A 24064-nucleotide genomic window follows, 5' to 3' on the forward strand; every position below is an offset into this window, starting at 1 on the left:
TACAGCAGTTATCTTTGGGGTATTAGAAAATAACTGAGGGGGATGAGGGAGATTTCTTGGGCACTAATAATTCCTATTTCTTGATCTAGTAGTGATACCATGTGTACCTTTTTTTTTTTGAAACAGAGTCTCACTGTGTCGCCCAGGATGGAGTAGAGTGGCACGATCTTGGCTCACTGCAACCTCCGCCTCCCGGATTCAAGCGATTCTCCTGCCTCAGCTTCCCAAGTAGCTGGGACTACAGGCGCATGTTATCATGCCAGCTAATTTTAGTATTTTTTAGTAGAGATGGGGTTTCACCATATTGGCCAGGCTGGTCTCAAACTCCTAACCTCGTGATCCGCCCCCCTCAGCCTCCCAAAGTGCTGGTATTACAGGCATGAGGAACCGCACCTGGCCAATGTGTGTCTTTATTTTGTGAAAATTCACTAAGCTGAACACTTAAAATTGTGCACTTCTCTGTTACCTTTCAACAAGTTTTATTACATGTGAAAAAAAAAAGGTCCTGGAAAACCAACATCCATTGATATGACAGTTTTCTGGAGCAACAGTAGTCTTCTGGAAGACTGAGTGAATCCAATGATATACACAGTGTCCAAACAGCTTCCCTAGATGCTCAACAATGTGACATGTTATTTACACGTCATGCAGTTTTGTCATGCGACTTCTTAGAAATCTCATTTTTAAGGCCGGGCGCGGTGGCTCAAGCCTGTAATCCCAGCACTTTGGGAGGCCGAGGCGGGTGGATCACGAGGTCAGGAGATCGAGACCATCCTGGCTAACACGGTGAAACCCCGTCTCTACTAAAAAATACAAAAAAATTAGCCGGGCGTGCTGGCGGGCGCCTGTGGTCCCAGCTACTTGGGAGGCTGAGGCAGGAGAATGGCGTGAACCCAGGAGGTGGAGGTTGCGGTGAGCCGAGATCGCGCCACCGCACTCCAGCCTGGGGGACAGAGAAAGACTCCGTCTCAAAAAAAAAAAAAAAAAGAAAAAAAAAGAAATCTCATTTTTAGAAAGCAGCTTAAATCTAGATTTTGCAAAAACTCAAAGCCATTTACAGTACTTTATTTGTAACAGCATGTTATCAGTAAATTTGTTTAGCTGTGTTCTAAACTCTTATTTTTCTAATCAGCTTTGATTATTAAAAAAAAAAGTGGCTTACCGTATCAGTTATATGTTGATAGCAAAATCTGAATTAGGAATACAGGAAGTTCACAGGCTTCCTTAATAGTATAGATTATTCTTACCTCAGTCTTGTTCACTCACTAACCAGCTTCCCACTGATTTTTTACCTAGCTACACTGGAGAAAAAGAACTATGCCTGGGTAACAGTCCCAAACTATATAAGGGCTAAGTGAGCAAAAGCAGCAGAGGGGTGACTGAAATGGCAATGACATAAGCTAGTTTGGGAAAAGGTTTTCAAAACAAGGTGGATAATGTGAGCAGGATCCAATTCAAGGATTAAAAAGCCATCCTTATCAAAGCTGCAGATGAAAATGCTGAAGAGAGATATCACATACCTAAAACAATATAATCATCATTCACCAAGATTTCAGCAGACTGAAATGATGGCACAAACCTAACTAGAAAAAAATCTAAAGAGAAATGTAAAGTCTTAGAAAAAGAAACAAGAAAAACAAAAACAAAAAACCGACCACACAAGTTCAGGATAAGAGAGACTTAGCTTAATAAAAGCTAATGTGAAAAAGACCTGGGAAGCTAGATTGATGTTAAGCTCAACAAGTCAACACTGTGAGAGTGCTGAAAAAAATAAACAAAAAAGCAACTTGTTAAGCTATACAATATAAGCACATTATTTATAATGAAGTTGGTACTAGGCCCACGGTCCTCTGCATCTGAGTAAGCGTTCGTTCTGAAGGAGACTAACAAACCAAAGGCCCTGCAAAGGACGGTGAGCAATACGGCAGGATGAGGTTGGAAACAACGTTAAGATGAAAAGAATCTGAGCTGTGATTGGCAGAGCAAACTGGGTAAGGCAGGGTGAGGGAGACATGAGCATAATAGTTTTTAAATAACTGTAGTGACATGCTGTAGAAGAGGGATAGGATAATTCATTCTGTGTTGCTCCAGAGGCAAATCTAGAATCAACAGATAAAAGTTAAAGAATCACATTTAGGTTCAATGTATAAAACAAACTTTCTAGAATCAATGCCTTATATGGCAGTGTTCCTTATTACAATGCCAATGTTAAGCATACAACTGCTCATCACAGAAAGTACAATGGACTTAAAGTGGGTCAGAAGTCCTTGGATTCTAATCCCATCTTGACTATTTACTAGCTGTGTTATATAAGGCAAGGTATTTACAACCTCTCTGAATCCCAGCTTTTCTTATGTATTCATTTACCTCCTGATATCACTAAGAGGAATAAATAAGATGATATGTGCAAGACTCATTGTGACAAACTGAAATGGAATACAAATGTGCGTTGCCGTAGACGGATATATTATTAGATAATTGCTAATATCCTCCCAGCACTGAGATTATTAACTTCAGAAGTTATTTTCTTCTGAAGTAAGAAAAAACTAAAAATAGGTCCTAAATTCACACAGCCAAGATTTAGTAGGCAAAGAGAGAAACTATTAACATGACAGAAATCGAGGGAGCAGGAAATGTATGTTTCATGAGGTGTTAAGAATGTACTTCTCTGATAGCAAATTAGTTACCAGATCTAAAAGGCAATGCTCATTCCAGGAGATAAGTATGAATTCAAATCAAGATGATACACATGCCAAATAAGCACTGACAGTATAGGCTTGAATCATGGCAGTAAATGGAGCTTAAATAGTGCTTTTGCTTTGGGGACCCTCTAGACTCAACTGTACCTATTCTGGGGTTCTACTCACTCAGCTAAATAATCCTGACTGAGCAAGTTACCCAGTCCTCTCAGTGCCAGTTTGTTAAGAGTAAATGGAGAATAATCTGCCTACTTCACAGGTTGTTGAGAAGACTCCCATGAGATAATAATGTGTGTAAAGTCTCTAGCAAGGCTTCTTGGTACACAGAGGAATTCATGTTTATTGCCCTTTCTCTTAACTTTGATTGTGGATGGAGTTTTGTGCCACACTGCTTTCAGAATTATAAACTTGGGGAATAAAAGATATATTTTGTTTTCAAATGTTAAAATAAGGTTAAAAAAATGATGATGTAGATCCATTGATACTGAGATGAAAATCTAAGAGGCCGGGCGCGGTGGCTTACTCCTGTAATCCCAGCACTTTGGGAGGCCGAGGCGGGCGGATCACGAGGTCAGGAGATCCAGACCATCCTGACTAACACAGTGAAATCCCATCTCTACTAAAAATACAAAAAAATTAGCCGGGCGTGATGGCAGGCGCCTGTAGTCCCAGCTACTCGGGAGGCTGAGGCAAGAGAATGGCGTGAACCCGGGAGGTGGAGCTTGCAGTGAGCCGAGATTGCGCCACTGCACTCCAGCCTGGGTGACGGAGCGAGACTGTCTCAAAAAAAAAAAAAAAAAGAAAATCTAAGCAATACGCAGATTGGTGGAAAAATAAGTTATAAGATAATCTACTCAGTATGATCCCATTTCTGTAACATATTTTTAAAATGATTCTCTCCAGATGGTGGAATTAGGTGACTTTCACTTTTTTCTACACTTTTCTGTAATGTTTGAATTTTGTATAAGGAGTACGCATTTCTACTATAATTCCCAACTGAGGAAAAAACTGATTAAAGTATTTTTCTGGCTGAGCGTGGTGGCTCACGCCTGTAATCCCAGCACTTTGGGAGGCCAAGGCAGGCAGGGAGGCCAAGGCAGGAGGATTGCTTGAGCCCAGGAGTTCGAGACCAGCCTGGTCAACATAGGAAGATCCCCATCTCTACGAAGCATTTTTTAAAAACCGGCCAGATGTGGTGGTGCACGCCTCTGGTCCCAGCCACCTGAGAGGCTGAGGTGGGAGGATTGCTTGAACCCAGCAGGTCGAGGCTGCACTGAGCCATAATTGTATCACTGCACACTAGCCTGGGTGAAAAAGCAAGACCCTGTCTCAAAAAATAATAATAATTTCCATAGAAAAAGCTATCACTTAGGTCAACTTGGGGAGAAAAATCTATTTTTACAAACTTGGAAAAAATGAATTTAACAGTTTTTAGAAGGTAAAGAGAAAAAACTTACACACCAGCAACTTTTTTTTCTTTCTAAATATGTTGTTCAGGCAAAACAGAAGTATCTCCTTAACTGGGGAAAATATAAAGGATGTAAGCTCCATGGGGGCAGGAATTTTATGTGTTCTGTTATATCCACTGCTCTAAGTACAAGAGCAGGAACTTAAATATTTGCTGAATGGATAAAATAAAAGTCCTACTTACCTTATGCTAAATTTCACTGCCTCAAGCCAGTAGAATGCTGGCTTATTCATCTTTATCTCTAACAACTAACAAATTATCTAACAAATAGTAATTGCCAATTCAATTATTTGTCAAATGAATGAAAAAGCAAAAAAAAAAGATAAAGTTTAATATTATTTTTAAAGCTAATAAGTCAATACAAAATGATAAGCATTACTCCACAATACTACACTCATTCTGGATTGTAATCTCTACATATAGGACAAAAGCAGAGACATCAAAGAAATGGGGGCATGTTACCTTTTCTAGATTACATACGTGGTGTCTAACAAGCAGACAATGTAAGTACAAAGAGAGTATAAACATTGTATAAATGAAGCTTTTTATACCATCGAGAACCAAATAGCCTAAGTCAATAAAATAGCCAAACCAAAAAAAAGAGAAAAAAAAGCAGACCTACCTTGGGCCTCTTGGACTTTCCAAGTAACTACTTCTAGGAGGATCTGGAAGCAGGCCACCTGATCTCACTGGCATGTCCTTCACTGCAGTGATTGGCTGAGATGGAGCAGCTGAAGACTCCCCAAGTCCTTGATCAGATGAGAACGAACTGTATGGCAGAGCAGACTTGCTCAAAGGAGCTTTTGAATTCACTTGTTCTGATGGACCAGCTGATTGCAATGAAGGATGGTAAGTTGTGGGTGGGGCGGAACCAAAAGACACAGGAGTAGGAAGCAGTGCTGGTCTAGGTTTCTCTGGAACTTGTGAGCTCTGTGAACTGGAGGCTGGTGGAACTGGGGCTGCTGTTAACTGAGGAGGTATCCCTTGTGGAACTCCAGGGGGAGGTATTCCTGGAGGAGGTGTAGCTGAAGACAATGGTGGGAGGGGCATGACAGGTGGAGGTGCTGTTGAAGAGAGAGATGGTGGGGGAAGAACTGGTGGTGGCCCTGCAGAAGACAGGGAAGGTAGGGGCAGAACTGGTGGTGGCCCTGCAGAAGACAGAGAAGGAGGCATCCCTGGTGGGGGAACAGAGGTTGGTAGAGAAGGTGGCATAACAGGTGGGGGCATGCCAGGTGGTGGCACTGTAGCAGGGAGGGCAGGGGGCATCACTGGTGGTGGCAATGAAGGAGGCAACACTGGAGGGGGCATTGTAGGTAGAGGTGGAGGCATCTGAGAATATGGAACAAAAGGAGGTGGCATTGACATGTTCCCCATATACTGGTTCTTCATGTTCTGAAATGAATTGACTTTCTCCTGGAGATAACTCTGAGTGGCTTTCATATGTCCCTGCCATGTTTTCCACTGCTTCTCATACTCCTGAAGCTGATCTTTATGAGGATAGGAATGGAGTTGTTCCTCCCATAGCTGAAACTCTCGCTCCCATTCTTGGTAAAGATGTTGGAACTGTTGCTGCTGCATCTCATAATGCCGCAGCTGCATATCTACAGACATGGTCTACAAATAAAGGGATAAAAAACTATTTAAAAACATTCATATAAGAGAATTAATCATAGGTTAAAATATTAATGAATCAAGGGCATTTGACGCTTTAGGAAATTAGAACACTAAAGACTTTGTGAGGCTAAGAATAAGTTTGTTAAGTTCTTTGAGTGATGATCATCCTTCTTCCTTCCTTTGGCTTAGACAACTTACTAGAGTTGGAAAAACCAACCAAACAATAAAGGAAATACCTATCTTAGCAATAAGTATTTTTCAAGTTTTTAATATGGATAATTTTAAGAACTTGAAAAATGATGTTATTATAGATATACAGACACAACATTACCTCTCAAAGATACAAGACAAACAAGTATCTAAGTCACTTTATCTTTTATGGTATATTTGCTTAGGTTTTTTGTGATGGCTGTTTTTGGCCTTTTTGCTTATCTGTTACTGTAGTAGCTTACAGGCAAAACACAGGTTAATCTGTAGCTATATGGTAAAAATCCCCAGCTCTTAAGACCCTTAGCAATAGTAAGCTAACATCTGGCCTGGGTTGACATGATCAGGAAACTCTACTATAACCCACCCCTCCCCAGTCCCCCAAGTAATGTGGCAGATAACTACTTGGGTACCCCTTGGGAAACAACTAATTGTCAACAGTTGATATCTTTTGTTTTTCACACTTAAATTGTTCAAGAATAACAAATCCTTTCAATGTCTTGGGACAACTTCCTATTTGTGGACTACGGAAGCACTTGCCTGTATATGTGGTGGGGGCTGTATAATCTGCTGATACTGTTGTAGAATCTGCTGTAACTGAGTGTGCTTCTGCATTATTCCCTGATACTGGAAACCGACTCGATGCTGCTGGTGCTGCTGCCAGTGTGCTGCTGCAGCCTGCAACTGCTTTAACCTGGCATCTTCTTCTGGGTCCTCAGACTAAAGATAAAAGAGGACACATCTTTATTTAAGTCATAAAACAGCAACCAAAAATATTTTATAAATGTATTATAAAGTCCAGAATCCCTACAACTCAGAAATATCCAATTGTCAAACACAGTATCTTCAGTTCTTTTTGGATTGAGAACAGCTATTCTATCTTTAGATAAAACACATAGCTCTATCTATACTATTATGGATACTAATACAAAGGAGTTTATAAATTCCATAGTCTTCACTGGAATAATAATCTTATTATTCCTAAATATGACGACAATTTTCCCAGTGGAAAGTGGTCCCAGGCCGGGCACCACGGCTCACACATGTAATCCCAGAACTTTGGGAGGCCAAGGTGGATGAATCACTTGAAGTCAGGAGTCCAAGACCAGCCTGGTCAACATGGTGAAACCCCGTTTCTACTAAAAATACAAAAATTAGCCGGGCGTGGTGGCGGGCACCTGTAATCTCACCTACTTGGAAGGCTAAGGCAGGAGAATCACTTGAACCTTGGAGGCAGAGGTTGCAGTGAGCCAAGATCGCATCACTGCACTCCAGCCTGGGTGACAGAGTGAGATTCCATCTCAAAAAAAAAAGGAGGGGAGGGGAGGGAAGAGAGGTCCCAGCTACTTGGAAGGCTGAGGCAGGAGGATCACTTGAGTCTGGGAGGCTGAGGCTGCAGTGAGTTGAGATCACACCACTGCACTCCAGCCTGGGCAACAGAGTGAGACCCTGTCTAAAAAAAACAAAAAAAAACAAAAAAAGTGAACCTTAAGTTACAGACCTTTTCATTCTATGAGAAATCCCTTTCTTTTTTTGTCACTTTTCACCAATGGACTACAATATAACCATTATGGTTTGATTAAACCCTTCATATAAGGCTCTTGGGAGAACAATGACCTTTGGACCAATATGAGAACCTCCCATGTGCCAGTCACTATGCTGAGTGACAAGAATTATCACATTTAATGCTTCAGTACCTCTGTGTGATAGCTACTACTGAATATACCCATTTTGCAGAGGAGTAAATTGAAGCACTGAATGGTTAACAAATTTGCCCAGTTACTACCGGCAAGTGGCAGTACCTGGATTATAGCCTGGGTAGCTTGACTCTAAAAGCTCAAGCACTCAACTATTGCCCTGTGCTGTCACTATGAACATATGCTGGCATCTTTAGTGCTTAGAGGCACTCAATTCAGAAGAGTATCCAACTCTTCACTCAAACTAGGAAAAATTTCCTTTTCTAAACCTGATAGAACAGGCCAGGTGGGGTGACTCACATCTGTAATCCCAGCACTTTGGGAGGCCAAAGCAGGTGGATCACTTGAGGTCAGGAGTTCGAAACCAGCCTGGCCAACATGGTGAAACCCCGTCTCTACTAAAAAATACAAAAATCGGCCGGGCGCGGTGGCTCACGCTTGTAATCCCAGCACTTTGGGAGGCCGAGGCGGGCGGATCACGAGGTCAGGAGATCGAGACCACAGTGAAACCCCGTCTCTACTAAAAATACAAAAAATTAGCCGGGCGTGGCGGGCGCCTGTAGTCCCAGCTACTTGGAGAGGCTGAGGCAGGAGAATGGCGTGAACCCGGGAGGCGAAGCTTGCAGTGAGCCGAGATTGCGCCACTGCACTCCAGCCCGGGTGACAGAGCGAGACTCCATCTCAAAAAAAAAAAAAAAAAAAATACAAAAATCAGCCAGTCATGGTGGTGCGCGCCTGTCATCCCAGCTACTCAGGAGGCTGAGGCAGGAGAATTGCCTGAACCTGGGAGGCAGAAGTTGCAGTAAGCCAAGATTGCACCATTGCACTCCTGCCTGGTAAACAGAGCGAGACCCTGTCTCAAAATAAATAAATAAAGCTGATACAACAGACATCTGATTATTTCACAAATGCAACTTTATAGGTACTTAAAAAAACAAAAATATACATCCATTTATGATAAAAGTATATATAAATGAATCAGAAAAAAGCTAAATAATTTAATAAACACAAACAATTAATAATATGGTTACCTGGGGTTCCTCAGGTGGGAGAGGAGGTGGCACCTCCTCATTTGGAGGTGGCAGTGGGGGCTCCTCAGAAGGAGATTCTGGAACTTGACTGGTGGCAGGTACTGTAACTTCTTCTTTTACCGGCTCTGGTGTATCCTTTGCTACCACAGGACCCTTTTTGTGTCCTGGCAAATGAACTTTTGTCCTCTGTTGCAAACTAAGCAAGTGCTGTCGATACCAATACTGCTGCTGTTCCTACAACAGAAACAATTTTTGAGAATTTTAATTGACAATCATGTATCTCTGCAACTTGGTGTTGACAAGGAGCTATCTTTATGTCTGTGTTCATGTGTCTATATGTAAGAAAAGGCAAAGCTAGACTGAAGAAGACAAATAAGTTAACAAGATCTTAAACACAGGCTACAGAAAAATTTGTTCCTCCCCCAAATGTATACATTTAAATTAAACCATACATATTAATTCAACATACTTCTGTAATCTAATAAAACACATGCTTTTGGAGGTGAGAGCCATCTTTTTGAAAAATGATCAGGGTAAATCCCTTCAGTATTCACAGCTACTTATTTTTAACCTGGCTTCAGTTTGTTCAGATTTATTGACAGGGGTCTTGTAATTAATGAATACAACTGAACAGTCCTACCTCTCTTCTCTGCCTTCTCTCTTTCTCCACTAGCGCTCCTCCCTCTTTTCTTTTTTTTTGAGACTGCATCTCGCTCTCTCACCCAGAATGGAGTACAATGGCCTGAACATGGCTCACTGAAGCCTCGACATCCCAGGCTGAAGCAATCCTCCCACCTCAGCCTCCTGAGCAGCTGGGTTCGTAGGCATGCACCATCACGCCCAGCTAATTTTTCTATGTTTTATAGACACAAGGTCTTACTGTGTTGCTCAGGCTTGTCTCGAACCCCTGGGTTCAAGCAATTCTCTCACCTCAACCTCCCAAAGTGCTGGGATTACAGGTGTGAACCACTGCGCCCAGCCTCCTCCCTCTTTTAAACACCTGTTATAGCATTAGTCTACCCATACTCAGATGTACACACATATAAGAGAAAATGCTGTGTTTTATTATTATTTTTTTTTTTTAGATGGAATCTTGCTCTGTCACCCAGGCTGGAGTGCAGTGGTGTGATCTCGGCTCACTGCAACCTCCACCTCCCAGGTACAAGTGATTCTCCTGCCTCAGCTTCTCGAGTAGCTGGGATTACAGGCACCCGCCACCACGCCCAGCTAAACTTTTTTATTTTTAATAGAGACGGGGTTTCACCATGTTGGCCAGGCTGGTCTCGAACTCCTGATCTCAGGTGATCCACCAGCCTCAGCCTCCCAAAGTGCTGGGATTACAGGTGTGAGCCACCGCACATGGCCAATATACTGTGTTTTAAAATGCTTTCTATTTATTTTTAAAGTCTTAGCTTTATCTTCCAAATTATACTGTACTTTAATTTTCTGAAAGCTTATTTTATGCTTTCATTTTTTAAAAATTACAACAATAAGCTTAGTATGGAAATATTAGAAAATACAGCCAATCCTCATTATTCTTGGATTCTGTATTTGCAAATTTGCCTACTTGCTAAAATTTTTCTTTTTCTTTTTTTGAGACAGGGTCATCTCCCTCTGTCACCCAGGCTGGAGTGTAGTGGTGCGGTCTTGGCTCACTGCCACCTCTGCCTCCTGTGCTCAAATGATCCTCCCGCTTCAACCTCCCGAGTAACACAGGTATGTGCCACCTGTGTGGCACATGGTGGTATGGGACCACAGGTATGTGCCACCATCTGGATAATTTTTGTATTTTTTGTAGGGACAAGTTTCCCCATGTTGCCCAGGCTGGTTTCAAACTCCTGGACTCAAGTGATCCGCCTTGGCCCAAAAGTGCTGGGATTACAGGCATGAGCCACCACACCCGACCTAAAATTTATTTCTAAACCCAAAATCCATACTCACTGAGCTTTCCCAGTCATTCACAAACATGTGGACAGCAGTGAAAAACATGAGTCCTCTGACTCACGTGTGCATTCCCAGCTGAGATGAAGTGCAAGGTGATGCTCTGCCTTCTTGTTCCAGCTCTGTACTATAAATAAGTGTCCTTTTCAGTCTATTTAGTGCCACATTTTTCACACTTTCGTGCTTTTTTGTTGATTTCACTGTTTAAAACGGCCCCCAGGCATACAGCTGAGGTGCTGTTTAGTGTCCCAAGAGCAAGAAAGCCATCTTATCTCTCACAGAGAAAATATCTGTGTTAGGTCAGCTCTGTTCGGGCAAGTGCTACAGTGCTGTTGGCCATGAGTACAATGTTAACAAATCAACAATATGTACTAAATAAGGTGTCTTTAAACAGGAACACACATAAACAAGGCTATGTGTTCATTGGTTGATAAAAATGTGACAAGACACTCACAGGAACCTAACCCTGTATTTCCCCAAGAAGCACTGGTTCAGTATTCACTAATGCAGTGTCTGTGGTGAGTTTAAAAATCTCAAATAAAGAAAACTAACTACACAGGTAAGTAATAACTAATTAATTAAAATCAATAAAAGAAATCTCACCACTCAGAAAAAAACTACAGGAGTGTCATTATCCTAGTATTATATAATTTCCCATGGTTACGAGTTTGCATAAGGAAAACCAAAAGTTATCATAACACTAAAATATTCACTGATGAACTGCCCTGTATACTTATATGACTAACAAAAGCATATGTTTCTACTACAATTGTATGGATGTAGTATTTCAAGAAAGTGATGTTAGAGAACATTGGAACTTATTACTGGCAGCTGAGGATCTGCTAGAAGTCCTATCAGTTAACAACCAAACAGTACTTTACAGTAGAAACTATAAAAGAGAATGGCCTGAATACCAAAGGTTGAAAAACAATCCCTATAAAAATTGATAAATCCCTAAAATGTTTTTCAACATGTCAAAAAACGAAATAAAAGATGATCTATAATGTTGTTATACAATTTTCCCACAAAAATTACAGCAAAGAAACCCAATCTACACTTTATTCTATGTTTATTCTAAAACTTGGCTATGATTTCATTTATAACAATTCCATCAAATATAAAATCTGCCTATGCTTATCACTTCGAGCTTTGTTTTTCCAGACCGGGTCCCAATCAAATGTTTTATGTTTTACAATAAACTTTTGGTTCCTGTGTTAAATGAATTCACTTTACTTGCCTATTTTCTAATCCAATTATCTTTGGATAACTAGGATTTCCTACACTGGTAATATTTTATAGTATAACCTCCCAATTTTCCATACGCAAACAGATGCATTAAATATACATAATACATACCTTTTTCTCACCAAACATACTGATTTGTTACCTACTTTTCACTCAAAGAATGTAATTTTTCTTAGGGGACAGCTGCCTTCTGCTCTTTTTATATCCTATCTGGTAGTCAAGCATAGTGCTAGAGCACACAGTAGGATGTCAATAAATGGTTATTGATCAACTGAAGCCCTTTCCTCTTGGTCACTCATTACTATTACCTGAAACTTGTTCCAATCTATTGGGAAGAATAAATTCCATCTCATGACTCTATCTTGACATTTAACCCATGACTGGGTTGTTTTTAACTATTATACATATAATCATCAGCTCCCAGGATATAATTACAGATGGTCCCTGACTTAACAATGGTTCAACTTATGATTTTTCAACTTTATGATGGTGTGAAAGTGATATGTATTCAGTGGAAACCATACCACGAATTTTGATCTTTTCCCAGGCTCAAAATATTCGGTGTGATACTCTCTTGTGATGCTGGACAGCAGCACCGAGCCCTAGGTTCCCGGTCAGCCACACATTATGAGGGCAAACAACCAATATTCAGCCAGGTGCAGGGGCTCACACCTGTAATCCCAGCACTTTGGGAGGCCAAGGTGGGCGATCATCTAAGGTCAGGAGTTCGAGACCAGCCTGGTCAACATGGTGAAACCCCGTCTCTACAAAAATACAAAAAAATAAAGGCCGAGTGCAGTGGCTCACGCCTGTAATCCCAGCACTCTGGGAGGCTGAGGCAGGTAGATCATGAGGTCAGGAGATCAAGACTATACTGGCTAACATGCTGAAACCCCATCTCTACTAAAAATATAAAAAAAATTAGCCTGGTGTGGTGGCGGGCACCTGTAGTCCCAGCTACTCGGGAGGCTGAGGCAGCAGAATGGCGTGAACCCGGGAGGCGGAGGTTGCAGTGAGCCGAGATCACGCCACTGCACTCCAGCCTGGGCGACAGAGCGAGACTCTGTCTCAAAACAAAAAAAAATACAAAAAATTAGCTGGGCCATGGTGGTGGGTGCCTGTAATCGCAGCTACTTGGGAGGCTGAGACGGGAGAATCGCTTGAACCCAGGAGGAGGAGGTTGCAGTGAGCCAAGATCGCACCACTCACTGACTCCATCTCAAGGAAAACAAAACAAAACAAGAAAAAACCAATACTCTACTGTGTACTGTGTGGCCAGATGACTTTGCCTAATGTAAACTTTCTGAGCACATTTAATAGCTAGGCTAAACCATGGTATTCAGTAGGCTAGGTGTATTAAATGTTCAACTTACATTATCCTCAACTTACAATGGGTTTATTGAGATGTAACCCCACTGTAAGTCAAAGAGTATCTGTACTTTTACTATTCAGCATAAGAGAATAGCACACTTGGCCAGGCACAGTGGCTCATGCCTGTAATCCCAGTATTTTGGGAGGTCTAGGCGGGCAGGTCACCTGAGGTCAGGAGTTCGAGACCAGCCTGGCCAACACAGTGAAACCCCGCCTCTACTAAAAATACAAAAATTAGCAGGGTGTGGTGGCACGCACCTATAATCTCAGCTACTCCGGAGGGTGAGGCAGGAGAATCCCCTGAACCTGGGAGGCGGAGGTTGCAGTGAGCTGAGATCGTGCCATTGCACTCCAGCCTGGGCAACAGAGAAAGACTCTGTCTCAAAAAAAAAAAGAAAGAAAGAAAGAAAACAAACAGCACACTGACCATGAAAGTCAATAATTATGTAGCATTAAAACACTTCCTTCCATTATTTTAATACTGAAAACATCAACAGACTTATCCTTCAGTTTTAAAAAAATTAATAAGTTCATTCTCTTTCAAGCAGAAGTTAAAAGTTTCCTTTTTTAAAGTTGCTTTGAAAGCATTATTAAAAGATACAAAGATGCAAACTATCTTTCAGAAACTAAGCCAGTGCTACAGATATGAAGACTGTACAGGATGAAAACTGTACAGGTCGAGATTCTTTATCACCTATTCTCATGCTTTGTCTTAGATCCAGGCCAGGGTTAAGAACTTGTTAAGGGCTGAAGTATTTGTTGATTCACTGACAGTATGCCTTGCAGGTCAATTTCTATTTAATATGAACCATAAATGAATTTCTATTTAATAAGTAGTAACCAGATCTAATTCAATCCTAGGATAGGCTTCAGCACATTTTTGAAGCTCTACAAATAAATAATAATGATATCACTCAAATGTCCTTAATGACCCTAAGAGAAGTGTGATTATCCCTATTTTAGAAAGAAAAAAACATGCCTGAACTTGCTAATGATGCCAGTTCTTCTGAATGTCCCATCATATCAGATAACTCCATTTCATATGGGATGTTGTTTTATAGGTAGAGGGAAATCATAGTATAGGTCACATTTAAAACGAGATTGAACGAAAGGATTTCAAACATAAAGAATGTAGAACTATTGGCCGGGTGCGGTGGCTCACGCCTGTAATCCCAGCACTTTGGGAGGCCAAGGCGGGCGGATCACAAGGTGAGGAGTTTAAGACCAGCCTGACCAACATGGTGAAACCCTGTCTCTACTAAAAATACAAAAATTAGCTGGGTGTGGTGGCACATGCCTGTAATCCCAGCTACTTGGGAGGCTGAGGCAGGAGAATCGCTTGAACCTGGGAGGCGGAGGTTGCAGTGAGCCAAGATCCTCGAGCCACTGCACTCCAGCCTGGGCAACAGAGCGAGATTCCATCCCAAAAAAAAAAAAAAAATTAAGAATGTAGAACTATTTGTCACAAATACTGTTATTAAGAAAGATGCTGCTGGGGCAAGAATATCGCTTGAGCCCAGGAATTCAGACCAGCCTGGGCAACATGGCAAGATCCCATCTCTATGAAAAAAAAAAAAAGAAAGATGTTGATTTTAATTTACTCAGGAAGCACTTACTGACCACTGCTGCTAGTAATGAACTAGATACTAAATGATTTTCCAAGTGGAAAAATATAAAGGAGGTGAGTGTTTGTGTGTAATGTTTTAAAGATTAATTTTAGAAGATTACCCGCCCTATCCAGGTTATCATAAATGCCTATAAGACAATGTTCTATGTCTTATATTCTAAAGCAGAGGGCAGGGGGGATGGTAAAATAATGAATTGGCTTTCCATTTTAGAAATTTATTTAAAATAGGCTTAAATATTTTTGAGATTCACATTCCACTGTAAGAATCAGGGTCACCAGATAAGCTTAGTCCCCATCTATTTTTTTTTTTTAAATGCTCATTTACTTCATCTCTTCCTCCAGCTCCTTCCCTCATTCTCTCTCTCCTTCAGTCAAACTTCTTGAAAGAGTTGTCTATACTCACCATCCCCATTTCCTCACCTTCCATCACTCCTCAAATCAATGCAATATGGCTTCAGTCACTATGAAACTGCTCCTGCCAAGGTCAACAATAATCTACATGTCAGTAGGTGAAAAAGATAACTCGCAGTCTTTATCTTGCTTGACCTCTCAGCAGTACTTGACACAGCTGATGACTCCCTCCTCCTAGAGGAGGGAGTTCTCTTGACTTTCGTGGCACCACACTATCCACTATCTTGATTTTCCATCTATCACATTGGTGCCAAAGTAACTTTGGTTTTGCCATTAAAAGTAATAGCAAAAACTGCAATTACTTTTGCACCAACCTAATATGAATACCTATTTGGCCATTCTTTCATTGGTTCCCTTAGATACTGCTATTTGTGGAGCTAGGCTTAATGTCCTTTAACCTCAGTTCTTACTCTACACACATTCCTTGAAAGGCTTCATCTATTTCTGTGTCTTCAAATACCATTTTTATGCTGATGACTTATAAATCTATGTCTCCCAGATCTTACATCTAGACTCCAGAGCTATATCTAACTTCCAACTGGACATCTCCGTTTGGAATCTATGTCTCAAGAACCCCAAACTCAGTATGTCTGAAACCTAACTCACCATTTTCTCCTCACCCCCAGAAATGTTCTTCCTCCTCCTCCTTTAGGTTTTTCTGTTTTAGTAAATTTGACCACCATCCACCCTATAGCCCATCCCAGAAACTTAAGAATCATTCTTGATGCTTCCCTCTCCATAACTACTCAACCTCAAAGTGGATTCTAGCAGCTAAATATTTCTCCACTCTTCCCACCTCTCTCCATCTCAACTAATACCATCAACATCTAAACCACTATTATCTCTTGCCTGGATTACTTCAATAACTATTCTCTCTAAATCACTCTTGTTCCTTTTAATTCTGCTCTCCACACTGCAAGCAGAGTGAGCTTTCAAAAATGCCAATCTGTCACATGCACCTATGTAAAATCCTTCAATGGCTTCCTACTGCCCTTAGAATAAAGTTCTTACAGGCCTTCCCTGATCTAGTTCATGCCTACCATCCTCACCCTGAGCTTTCAGTGAGCCTTTCCTTACTGAACTTAATTCTTTGAATTCTAACTTCTGGTTAATTTCTGCTCTTTTTCTTTTTTTTAACTGAGATGGAGTCCCACTCTGTCGCCCAGGTTAGAGAGCAGTGGGGCAATCTTGGCTCACTGCAACCTCCGCCTACGGGGTTCAAGTGATCCTCCCGCCTCAGCCTCCCAAGTAGCTGAGATTAAAAGCATGCACCACCACACCCAGCTAATTTTTTGTATTTGTAGTAGAGACAGAATTTCACCATGTTGGCCAGGCTGGTCTTGAACTCCTGACCTCAAGTGATCCACCTGCCTCAGCCTCCCAAAGTGCTGAGATTACAGACATGAGCCACTGCACCTGGCCCATTCATTTTTTTTTTTTTTTTTTTTAGGGCTCACTCTGTTGCCCAGGCTAGAGTGCAGTGGCATGAGAACTCCTGGGCTTAAAGAATCCTCCCACCTCAGCCACCCCCAAGTAGCCGGAACTACAGGCATGCAACACCATGCCTGGCTAGTTTTTTTTTTTTTTTTTTTTTTGAGACGGAGTCTCACTCCGTCGCCCAGGCTGGAGTGCAGTGGCGCAATCTTGGCTCACAGCAAGCTCCGCCTCCCGGGTTCACACCATTCTCCTGCCTCAGCCTCCCGAGTAGTTGGGACTACAGGCGCCCACCACCACACCCGGCTAATTTTTTGTATTTTCAGTAGAGATGGGGTTTCACCGTGTTAGCCAGGATGGTCTTGATCTTCTGACCTCGTGATCTGCCCGCCTAGGCCTCCCAAAGTGCTGGGATTACAGGCATGAGCCACTGTGCCCAGTCACTTGGCTAATTTTTTAAATTTTTTGTGGGGGGGGGGTCTCACTTTGTTACCCAGGCTGGCCTTGAACTCCCAGCCTCTAATGATCCCAAAGAACTGGGATTACAGGTGTGAGCACCCAGTCCTCCTACTTATTCTTTAGAGTTCACTTAAATATCACTTTACAGGCCCGGCGTGGTGGCTTACGCCTGTAATCCCAGCACTTTGGGAGGCCAAAGCAGGTGGATCACGAGGTCAGGAGTTCAAGACCAGCCTGGCCAAGATGTTGAAACCCCTTCTCTACTAAAAATACAAAAAAAAATGTCCGGGCGCACTGGCTCACACCTGTAACCCCAGCACTCTGGGAGGCTGAGACAGGCAGATCATCTGGGGTCAGGAGTTCCAGACCAGCCTGGCCAACATGGTGAAACCCCGTCTCTACTAAAAATACAAAAATTAGCCAAGCATGGTGGCAGGCGCCTGTAATCCCAGCTACTCCTGGGAGTAGCTGAGGCAGGCTGAGGCAGGAGAATTGCTTGAACCCGGGAGGCAGAGGTTGCAGTGAGCCGAGATCACGCCACTGCACCCCAGCCTGGGCAACAAGAGTGAGACTTCGTCTCAAAAAAAAAAAAAAAAAAAAGGATAAAAATACAAAAAAACTAGCCGGGCGTGGTGGCAGGCACCTGTAATCCCAGTTACTAGGGAGGCTGAGGCAGAGAATTGCTGGAACCCGGAAGGCGGAGGTTGCAGTGAGCCAAGATTGCGCCACTGCACTCCAGGCTAGGCGACAGAGCGAGACTCCATCTCAAAAAAATAAAAATAAAAATAAATAAAATAAAAAATAAAAAATACCACTTTACAAAGGGAATCCTATTTAATTAGGTTAGAGCTCCCAGCTATATTCAATTATTTAAAACATATTTGTTCTCCACCTCCTATGTGCTAGATCCTATGCAAGGTACTGTGAATACAGTGGTAACTTAAAAAAAAAACAAAAACAAACAAAAAAACTTGCCTTTGCCAGTTCCTTGGGGAATAATCTAGTGATATTTTATAATCCCATAGCACTGTGTAAGTCTCCTCTTAATTACTTACTAAATGTCTTCTCCCTTCCCCCACAACTGAAACAAGAAGTCAATGAGGGCAGGTCCCATGTCTACCTTGTTAACCATTTCATCTCCAGTATTAAGCACAGTACTCAAAGTACCTGGCACAGAGTTGCTAGTCAGTAAGTACCTAAACATTAAATAAATGATACCTCTAAAAATGAATCAAAGCCAACAGCTTTAACTAAATAAATAAATCAGTCCTTTAAACACATAGAAAAATTAATTATTCAAAAAGACACATTCCAACTGGGTGCAGTGGCTCATGCTTATAATCCCAGCAATTTGGGAGGCCGAAGCAGGTGGATCACTTGAGGTCAAGACTTCGAGACCAGCCTGACCAACATGGTGAAACCCCGTCTCTACTAAAAATACAAAAATTAGCCAGGCATGGTAGCATGCACCTGTAATCCCATATACTTGGGAGGCTAAGGCAGAACCGTTTGAACCCAGGAAGCGGAGGTTGCAGTGAGCCGAGATTTCACCACTGCACTCCAGCCTGGGTGACAGAAAAAAACAAACAAACAAACAAAAAAACACATTCCATTAAATCATCAACGCTTTACCCGAAAAACTAGAAAATACCTGGAAAAATATCAAGTATTTATCTTGTCCTTCCTATACCAACTGTTTTTCCAATCAAATATTTGTGGCAAAAGTTTTTCTTTACAGAACTCCATATAGTAACTGTGGAAGAAACGGCAGAAAAAAAAAAAAATCACCAGGCCGCAACCTCTGTCTAATGAAATAATTTACTTAGGCAAGGTCTTTCTTCAATTGATGAACCAGTAGACTGAAACATTAGATCCAAGACTGATAGAAAGCTTTACAGTAGAGGGACCAATGGCATTACTAACAGTGGGACAACCAGGCATCGGGTGTCCCATGATGGAATGCAACACTTGCCAAAAGAAAGCTGAACTTAAATGAAGGTTCCACAGTTCACTTCTAATTTAAAAAAAAAAAACGTGGAAGACAGAGGAACAAGTCAAATGTGACACCATGAAAAAGCAGACAATACAGAATGTCAGACATTCTACAGGACAACTGACACAGATTTTTCATCAAGTTCAAAGGCATGAGGTAGAAAAAGAAAACAGGAGGGACTGACCTAGGTCAGGGGTTCTCAACGGAGGGCAATTTTGTCTCCAGGGGATATTTGGCAATGTGTGGAAACATTTTTGGCTGTCGGACTGGGGGCTGCCACTGGCATCTAATGGGTAGAGGTCAGGGACGCTGTTAAACATCCTACAATGCATAGGACAAGCCACTCCACAACAAAGAATCATCCTGCCCAAAATGTCTGTAGTGCCAAAGCTGAGAAACCCTGACCTATACTGAGTCTTTTCAGTATTCTGTTTGGACTCTGACTTGAACACACCAACAAAACATTGTTTGGGAACAGACTGTGAGGACGGAAAACAACAACGCTGTTGAGTCAATTTGGGGTGTTTTAACATGGATAGTATCAAAGAATTATTTTTAGTTCCAATAGTATGATGAAACAATAAAGGAAATCTGAACGGATCAGGTATTAGATGATACCAAGAAACTGTTAACTTTGTTAGGTGTTAACAATGTGTTTATCTAAGAAAGGGTCTTGGCCGGGCACGGTGGCTCATGCCTGTAATCCAGCACTTTGGGAGGCCAAGGCAGCTGGATCACGAGGTCAGGAGTTCAAGACCAGCCTGACCAACATGGTGAAACCCCGTCCTTACCAAAAATACAAAAATTAGCCAGGCGTGGTGGCATGCACTTGTAATCCCAGCTACTTGGGAGGCTGAGGCAGGAGAATTGCTTGAACCCGGGAGGCGGAGGTTGCAGTCAGCCAAGCGTGCCACTGCACTCCAGCCTGGGCAACAGAGTGAGACTCCGTCTCAAAAAAAAAAAAAAAAAAAAAAGCTCTTTTTTTGTTTTGTTTTGTTTTGTTTTGTTTTATAGAGGTACTTGACTAAGAATGTAGGGATGAAATGACATAAGATCTAAGATTTGCTTTAAAATATTTCAGCAGAGGCCAGGTGTGGTGGTTCATGCCCATAATCCCAGCACTTTGAGAGGTCAAGGCAGTGTACTGTTTTGAGCTCAGGAGTTCAAGACCAGCCTGGGCAACATAGCAAAACCCCGTCTCTAACAACAACAACAAAAAAATAGCTAGGCATGGTGGCATGCACCTGTAGTCCCAGCTACTTGGGATGGCTTGAGCCTGGGAGGCAGAGGTTGCAGTGAACTGAGACTATGCCACTACACTCCACTCTGGGTGACTGACAGAGCAAGACCCTGTCTCAATATATATATGCGCAACAATAATTAAAAAGGCCTAGGTGAAGTAAACATGGCAAAATCTTGATAGCTGTTGAATCTGAATGATGAGTATATATGGGGAATCATACTTTTTTCTCTATTTTGTGTATTTTAAAAATATTTCACGATAAGAAATTTTGAATGACACATTCCAAAAACAAAATATGAATCAAAGAATAATAAATATGTAGAACGATTGCCAGAGACTGGCACTGGCATGAAGAAATATTTATCATCTAATAAACCAACATATCCTAAGTCTAAAACATGACAACTCTCGTATTTTATTCAACAAATCTGTGGAGAGCCTACAATTTGCAAGGCACTGTCCTAGGTGCTACAGTAATAAGAAGACAAGCAAGATAATTCCTGTCTGCAAGGGACTTACAATCTGAAGAACAGAACCAAACCAGATGGGTGAGCACAAGCAGGGCTTCACGGAAATCTTGATATTTGAGATACGCCTTGAAAGCAATACAACTCTAAGGGGAAACAGAGGGCTGAGGAGGTTAGGATGAATTCTAGAAAGGAAAAAGAAAGCCACAGGCTTCAAGGCTCTTCTTGATCTGGTCTATGTGCACCACAAGTCTCATTTTCCACCACTCTTTCTGCCTCTCAACAAAGAATTGCAGGCACTGAATACTCAAGACACTGAGTTCATTACAGACAAGGGTACAAAGGCAGAAAAGTAAAAGCACTGTTCACTGTTCATGGTAACCATACATATTAAGGCCTGATCTGACACACACACTCCTCCCAAAAAAAGCCAAAAATACAATTAATTTGTCTCTCTGTAAGGTCAGAAAAACAGTCTAGCAGAGTGAGAATATAAACGTCCTATTTTGGCTCAGACTAACTCTGAGAATGTTTCACAACAAAAGCAGTAAAGACTTCAGAGTGGGGTGGGAAAGAGGACAGAAAGTCTGTCTCTATAATAGAGCAATCTGGGGAAAATAAACTGGTGAGATGGTACAAATTTGATGTAAGCCAACAGAATCATTATTCTACTACTTTATTTCAGCATCCCAAGTGTTTTCTCCAGAAGATGTGCCAAGTATCATTTCTTAAAACAACTTGCTTCTGTTCTTAATTTCTAATGCCAAACCATCGTAAAATTATAATACTGCATCCCTATCTTTTGGAAATCTTTTATAGGTAAATCTGAGCGTTTATATTACAAGATTCTCTTTTTTCCTTAGTGAATTTAAGGTAAATTCGTAATCGCTGAAAAAGTGTCTACTTTAGAAATCATAACAACTGATTTATTCTGCTTTAGTTTGACCTTCCCTCTCTCAAGGGGGAACTCGTTTATTACTGTTACCCTGTCAATTTGTCTTTTCTGCGGGATAAGAATGGCTGACTCTCTCACGAAAAGATATCACCAAACTTTTTTTACGTTGGCCAAATTCCAAGGCTGTTTCTTTGGAGTGAATGGTAATGACAATGAAATGCAAAAAATTGCTCATTATCTTAAAACAATCTTTAAATAATATGAGAAAAGAATGTCTGGGTCAATTCCTAAAATGGACCAACCGATCCCCAAAAGGGTCTAGGGACTCACCTATGTATTGTATATGTACCTATAAGCATAATTAGGATGCTCCTGGTAAGACAAGATTTCCATCCTTTTTCTGAAACCTCTTAATTCAGGAAACTGACAGCTATCCCTGGCCCCTAAGTAATATTTTTAAAAGAAGCTAACTGATCCTAAAGTTTACAAACATTCAAGTGTCAGCCCTTGGAGAGGCCTCTTTTTCATGCTTTCTCTCAAATAGAAATTTTAGCTTAAAATACAATTTTAAAACAAGACCTTCTGCAACAAAATCTATCTGCAACAGCAACAAAATCTAAGAGGATGGTCAAAGAAACCAAGGAATGTATGAGAGGTTAACTTTTGAGCCACCCCACCACTGTATGTAATCCATACACATCTACAAACGCTGTTTTTTTAGTAATTCACCTCTAGCTAATTAAAAAGCTGAGCTGTCAGCCCTCTGACTCTTATGGAATCCTTTGGAGTGTTAGCTAGTCATTGTGTGTTGGAATTAGACTACTAAGCACTGGTTAAAGCCCTGAGGCCTGCTCATTCAGGGCCATCTAGGTGAAAGATGAGGCTCAGGCAGATGCCTTCTTACCTGTGGAGTCATCGTAGAGGGATCTGGCTCAGGGGCGGCTTGCTGCTGTTCAGCACTCTTGTTTTTGGCCCCACTCTCCAAAGGCTCTTGCTGGACAGTTGTCTTATTTCCAGTGGGGGCGGACGGTGGTGGTGGAGCTAGTAGTTGGGATTTAGAATGGCCCTGGGAGGGGCGGGAAGGAGATGCCTGAGAAGAGGGCAAGTAGGACTGGGAATGGCTCAAATAGGATTGCGAGGAAGAGGAGGAGGATGAGTAAGAAGGGGTGGGCGCCAGGTAGGATTGTGAAGGTGGGGACTGCGAAGGGGACGGCTGAGCAGGAGGCAGGTAGGGCTGAGATGAGGTCGGGGGGTAGTAAGAGGGTGGCGGCTGAGGTGGGGGCATGTAAGACTGAGATGGGGGCATATAGGACCCGGGCGGCACAGGGGGAGATTCAGGGGGGGATTCCAGCTCCATTGGAACCAAACCAGAAGGCCCGTCTCGTTGGTGGTGGAGCATCTGGTGTTTGTACTGCTGCTGCTTCTGATAGCTGAGGGCCGGCCCGGGTGGCGGGGGCATCGGTGGCGGTGGCGGCTGCCAGTCTCCGTAGCCGCCCCCCGGCATCACTGGCGGGGGCGGCAGGGGGGGCGGAGGAAGGTGGTGGGGCTGAAGCACGCACTGCATTTGCTTCTGGTGCATCTGCTGCAGCTGCTGGAGCTGCGCCAAGTGCTGTTCGCGGAAGCTCATGAAGCCTGAGGAGGAGGGGGCCGCGGGAGTCGTCGAGCTCGAGTACCCGGGCCCCGGCGAGGCCTCAGGAAGCGCCACTGGCGGCGGCGGTGGGACCGGCGGCGGCGGATAGTGGCTGCTCCCGCCATACCGGCCCCAATTCGGGTACATATCGAAAAAGAAGGCGCAGGGCTCGTCCTGGCGCCGTTACTCGTCGCAACCGACCTCCAGGAGCCGCGGCGGCGAGGGCGACAGCCGGAACTCGCGGCGCCTACAGGCCCCGGAGCGTGTAAACGGAGAGCGCCCGTGCGCCGGCGCTCCCGAGCTGGGCCCGCGACCGGGAAGGCGGGGACGCCACTTGGGCGACTACGTCTGCGCAGTAACCACCGAGAGGAGAACAAAGGCGAGATAGAGCGGCCCTTTAATTGGAGACTCGTGGTTGCCATCTTCCTTTGGGTTCAGATAATGTAGGCGCGAGTAGAATGTTCTCATAGAACTGAAAAACCATAGAGTCTCACAGCCGAAAGAGGTGGTAGAGATCCTATCGCTCCACGGGTTCATTTTTGAATGAAAAAAAAAAAAAAGATTCCATTCACAATAGCAACAATCGCAACAACAACAAAAAAACATAAAGCAACTAGGAAAAACTCTAACAA

The 24064-nt window shown here is 42.6% G+C and overlaps 1 protein-coding gene across 6 annotated transcripts in view; it reads right to left on the minus strand.

The window, feature by feature from the left end:
• YLPM1 (YLP motif containing 1) overlaps positions 1-23776 on the minus strand; it is a 75707-nt gene extending 51931 nt beyond the window's left edge. For 2 of the 6 annotated variants that reach the window (XR_008659406.2, XM_055288746.2), the window contains exons 1-4: positions 22707-23756; positions 8717-8950; positions 6529-6708; positions 4790-5781 (exon numbers count right to left, since the gene is read on the minus strand). Coding sequence is in view for 5 of the 6 variants with exons in the window: in XM_055288746.2 (XP_055144721.1) it covers positions 4790-5781; positions 6529-6708; positions 8717-8950; positions 22707-23579 (2279 nt within the window). In the remaining variant the exon portion in view is untranslated. Of the gene's footprint in view, positions 1-4789; positions 5782-6528; positions 6709-8716; positions 8951-22706 lie in introns of all 6 variants that reach the window. The other 4 variants (XM_055288747.2, XM_055288745.2, XM_063644071.1 and 1 more) reach the window with 2 other exon arrangements.
• Between the last annotated feature and the right edge of the window lie 288 nt (positions 23777-24064).

Source organism: Symphalangus syndactylus, chromosome 8, assembly GCF_028878055.3.
Source record: "Symphalangus syndactylus isolate Jambi chromosome 8, NHGRI_mSymSyn1-v2.1_pri, whole genome shotgun sequence".
NCBI classification, from domain to species: Eukaryota; Metazoa; Chordata; class Mammalia; order Primates; family Hylobatidae; genus Symphalangus; species Symphalangus syndactylus.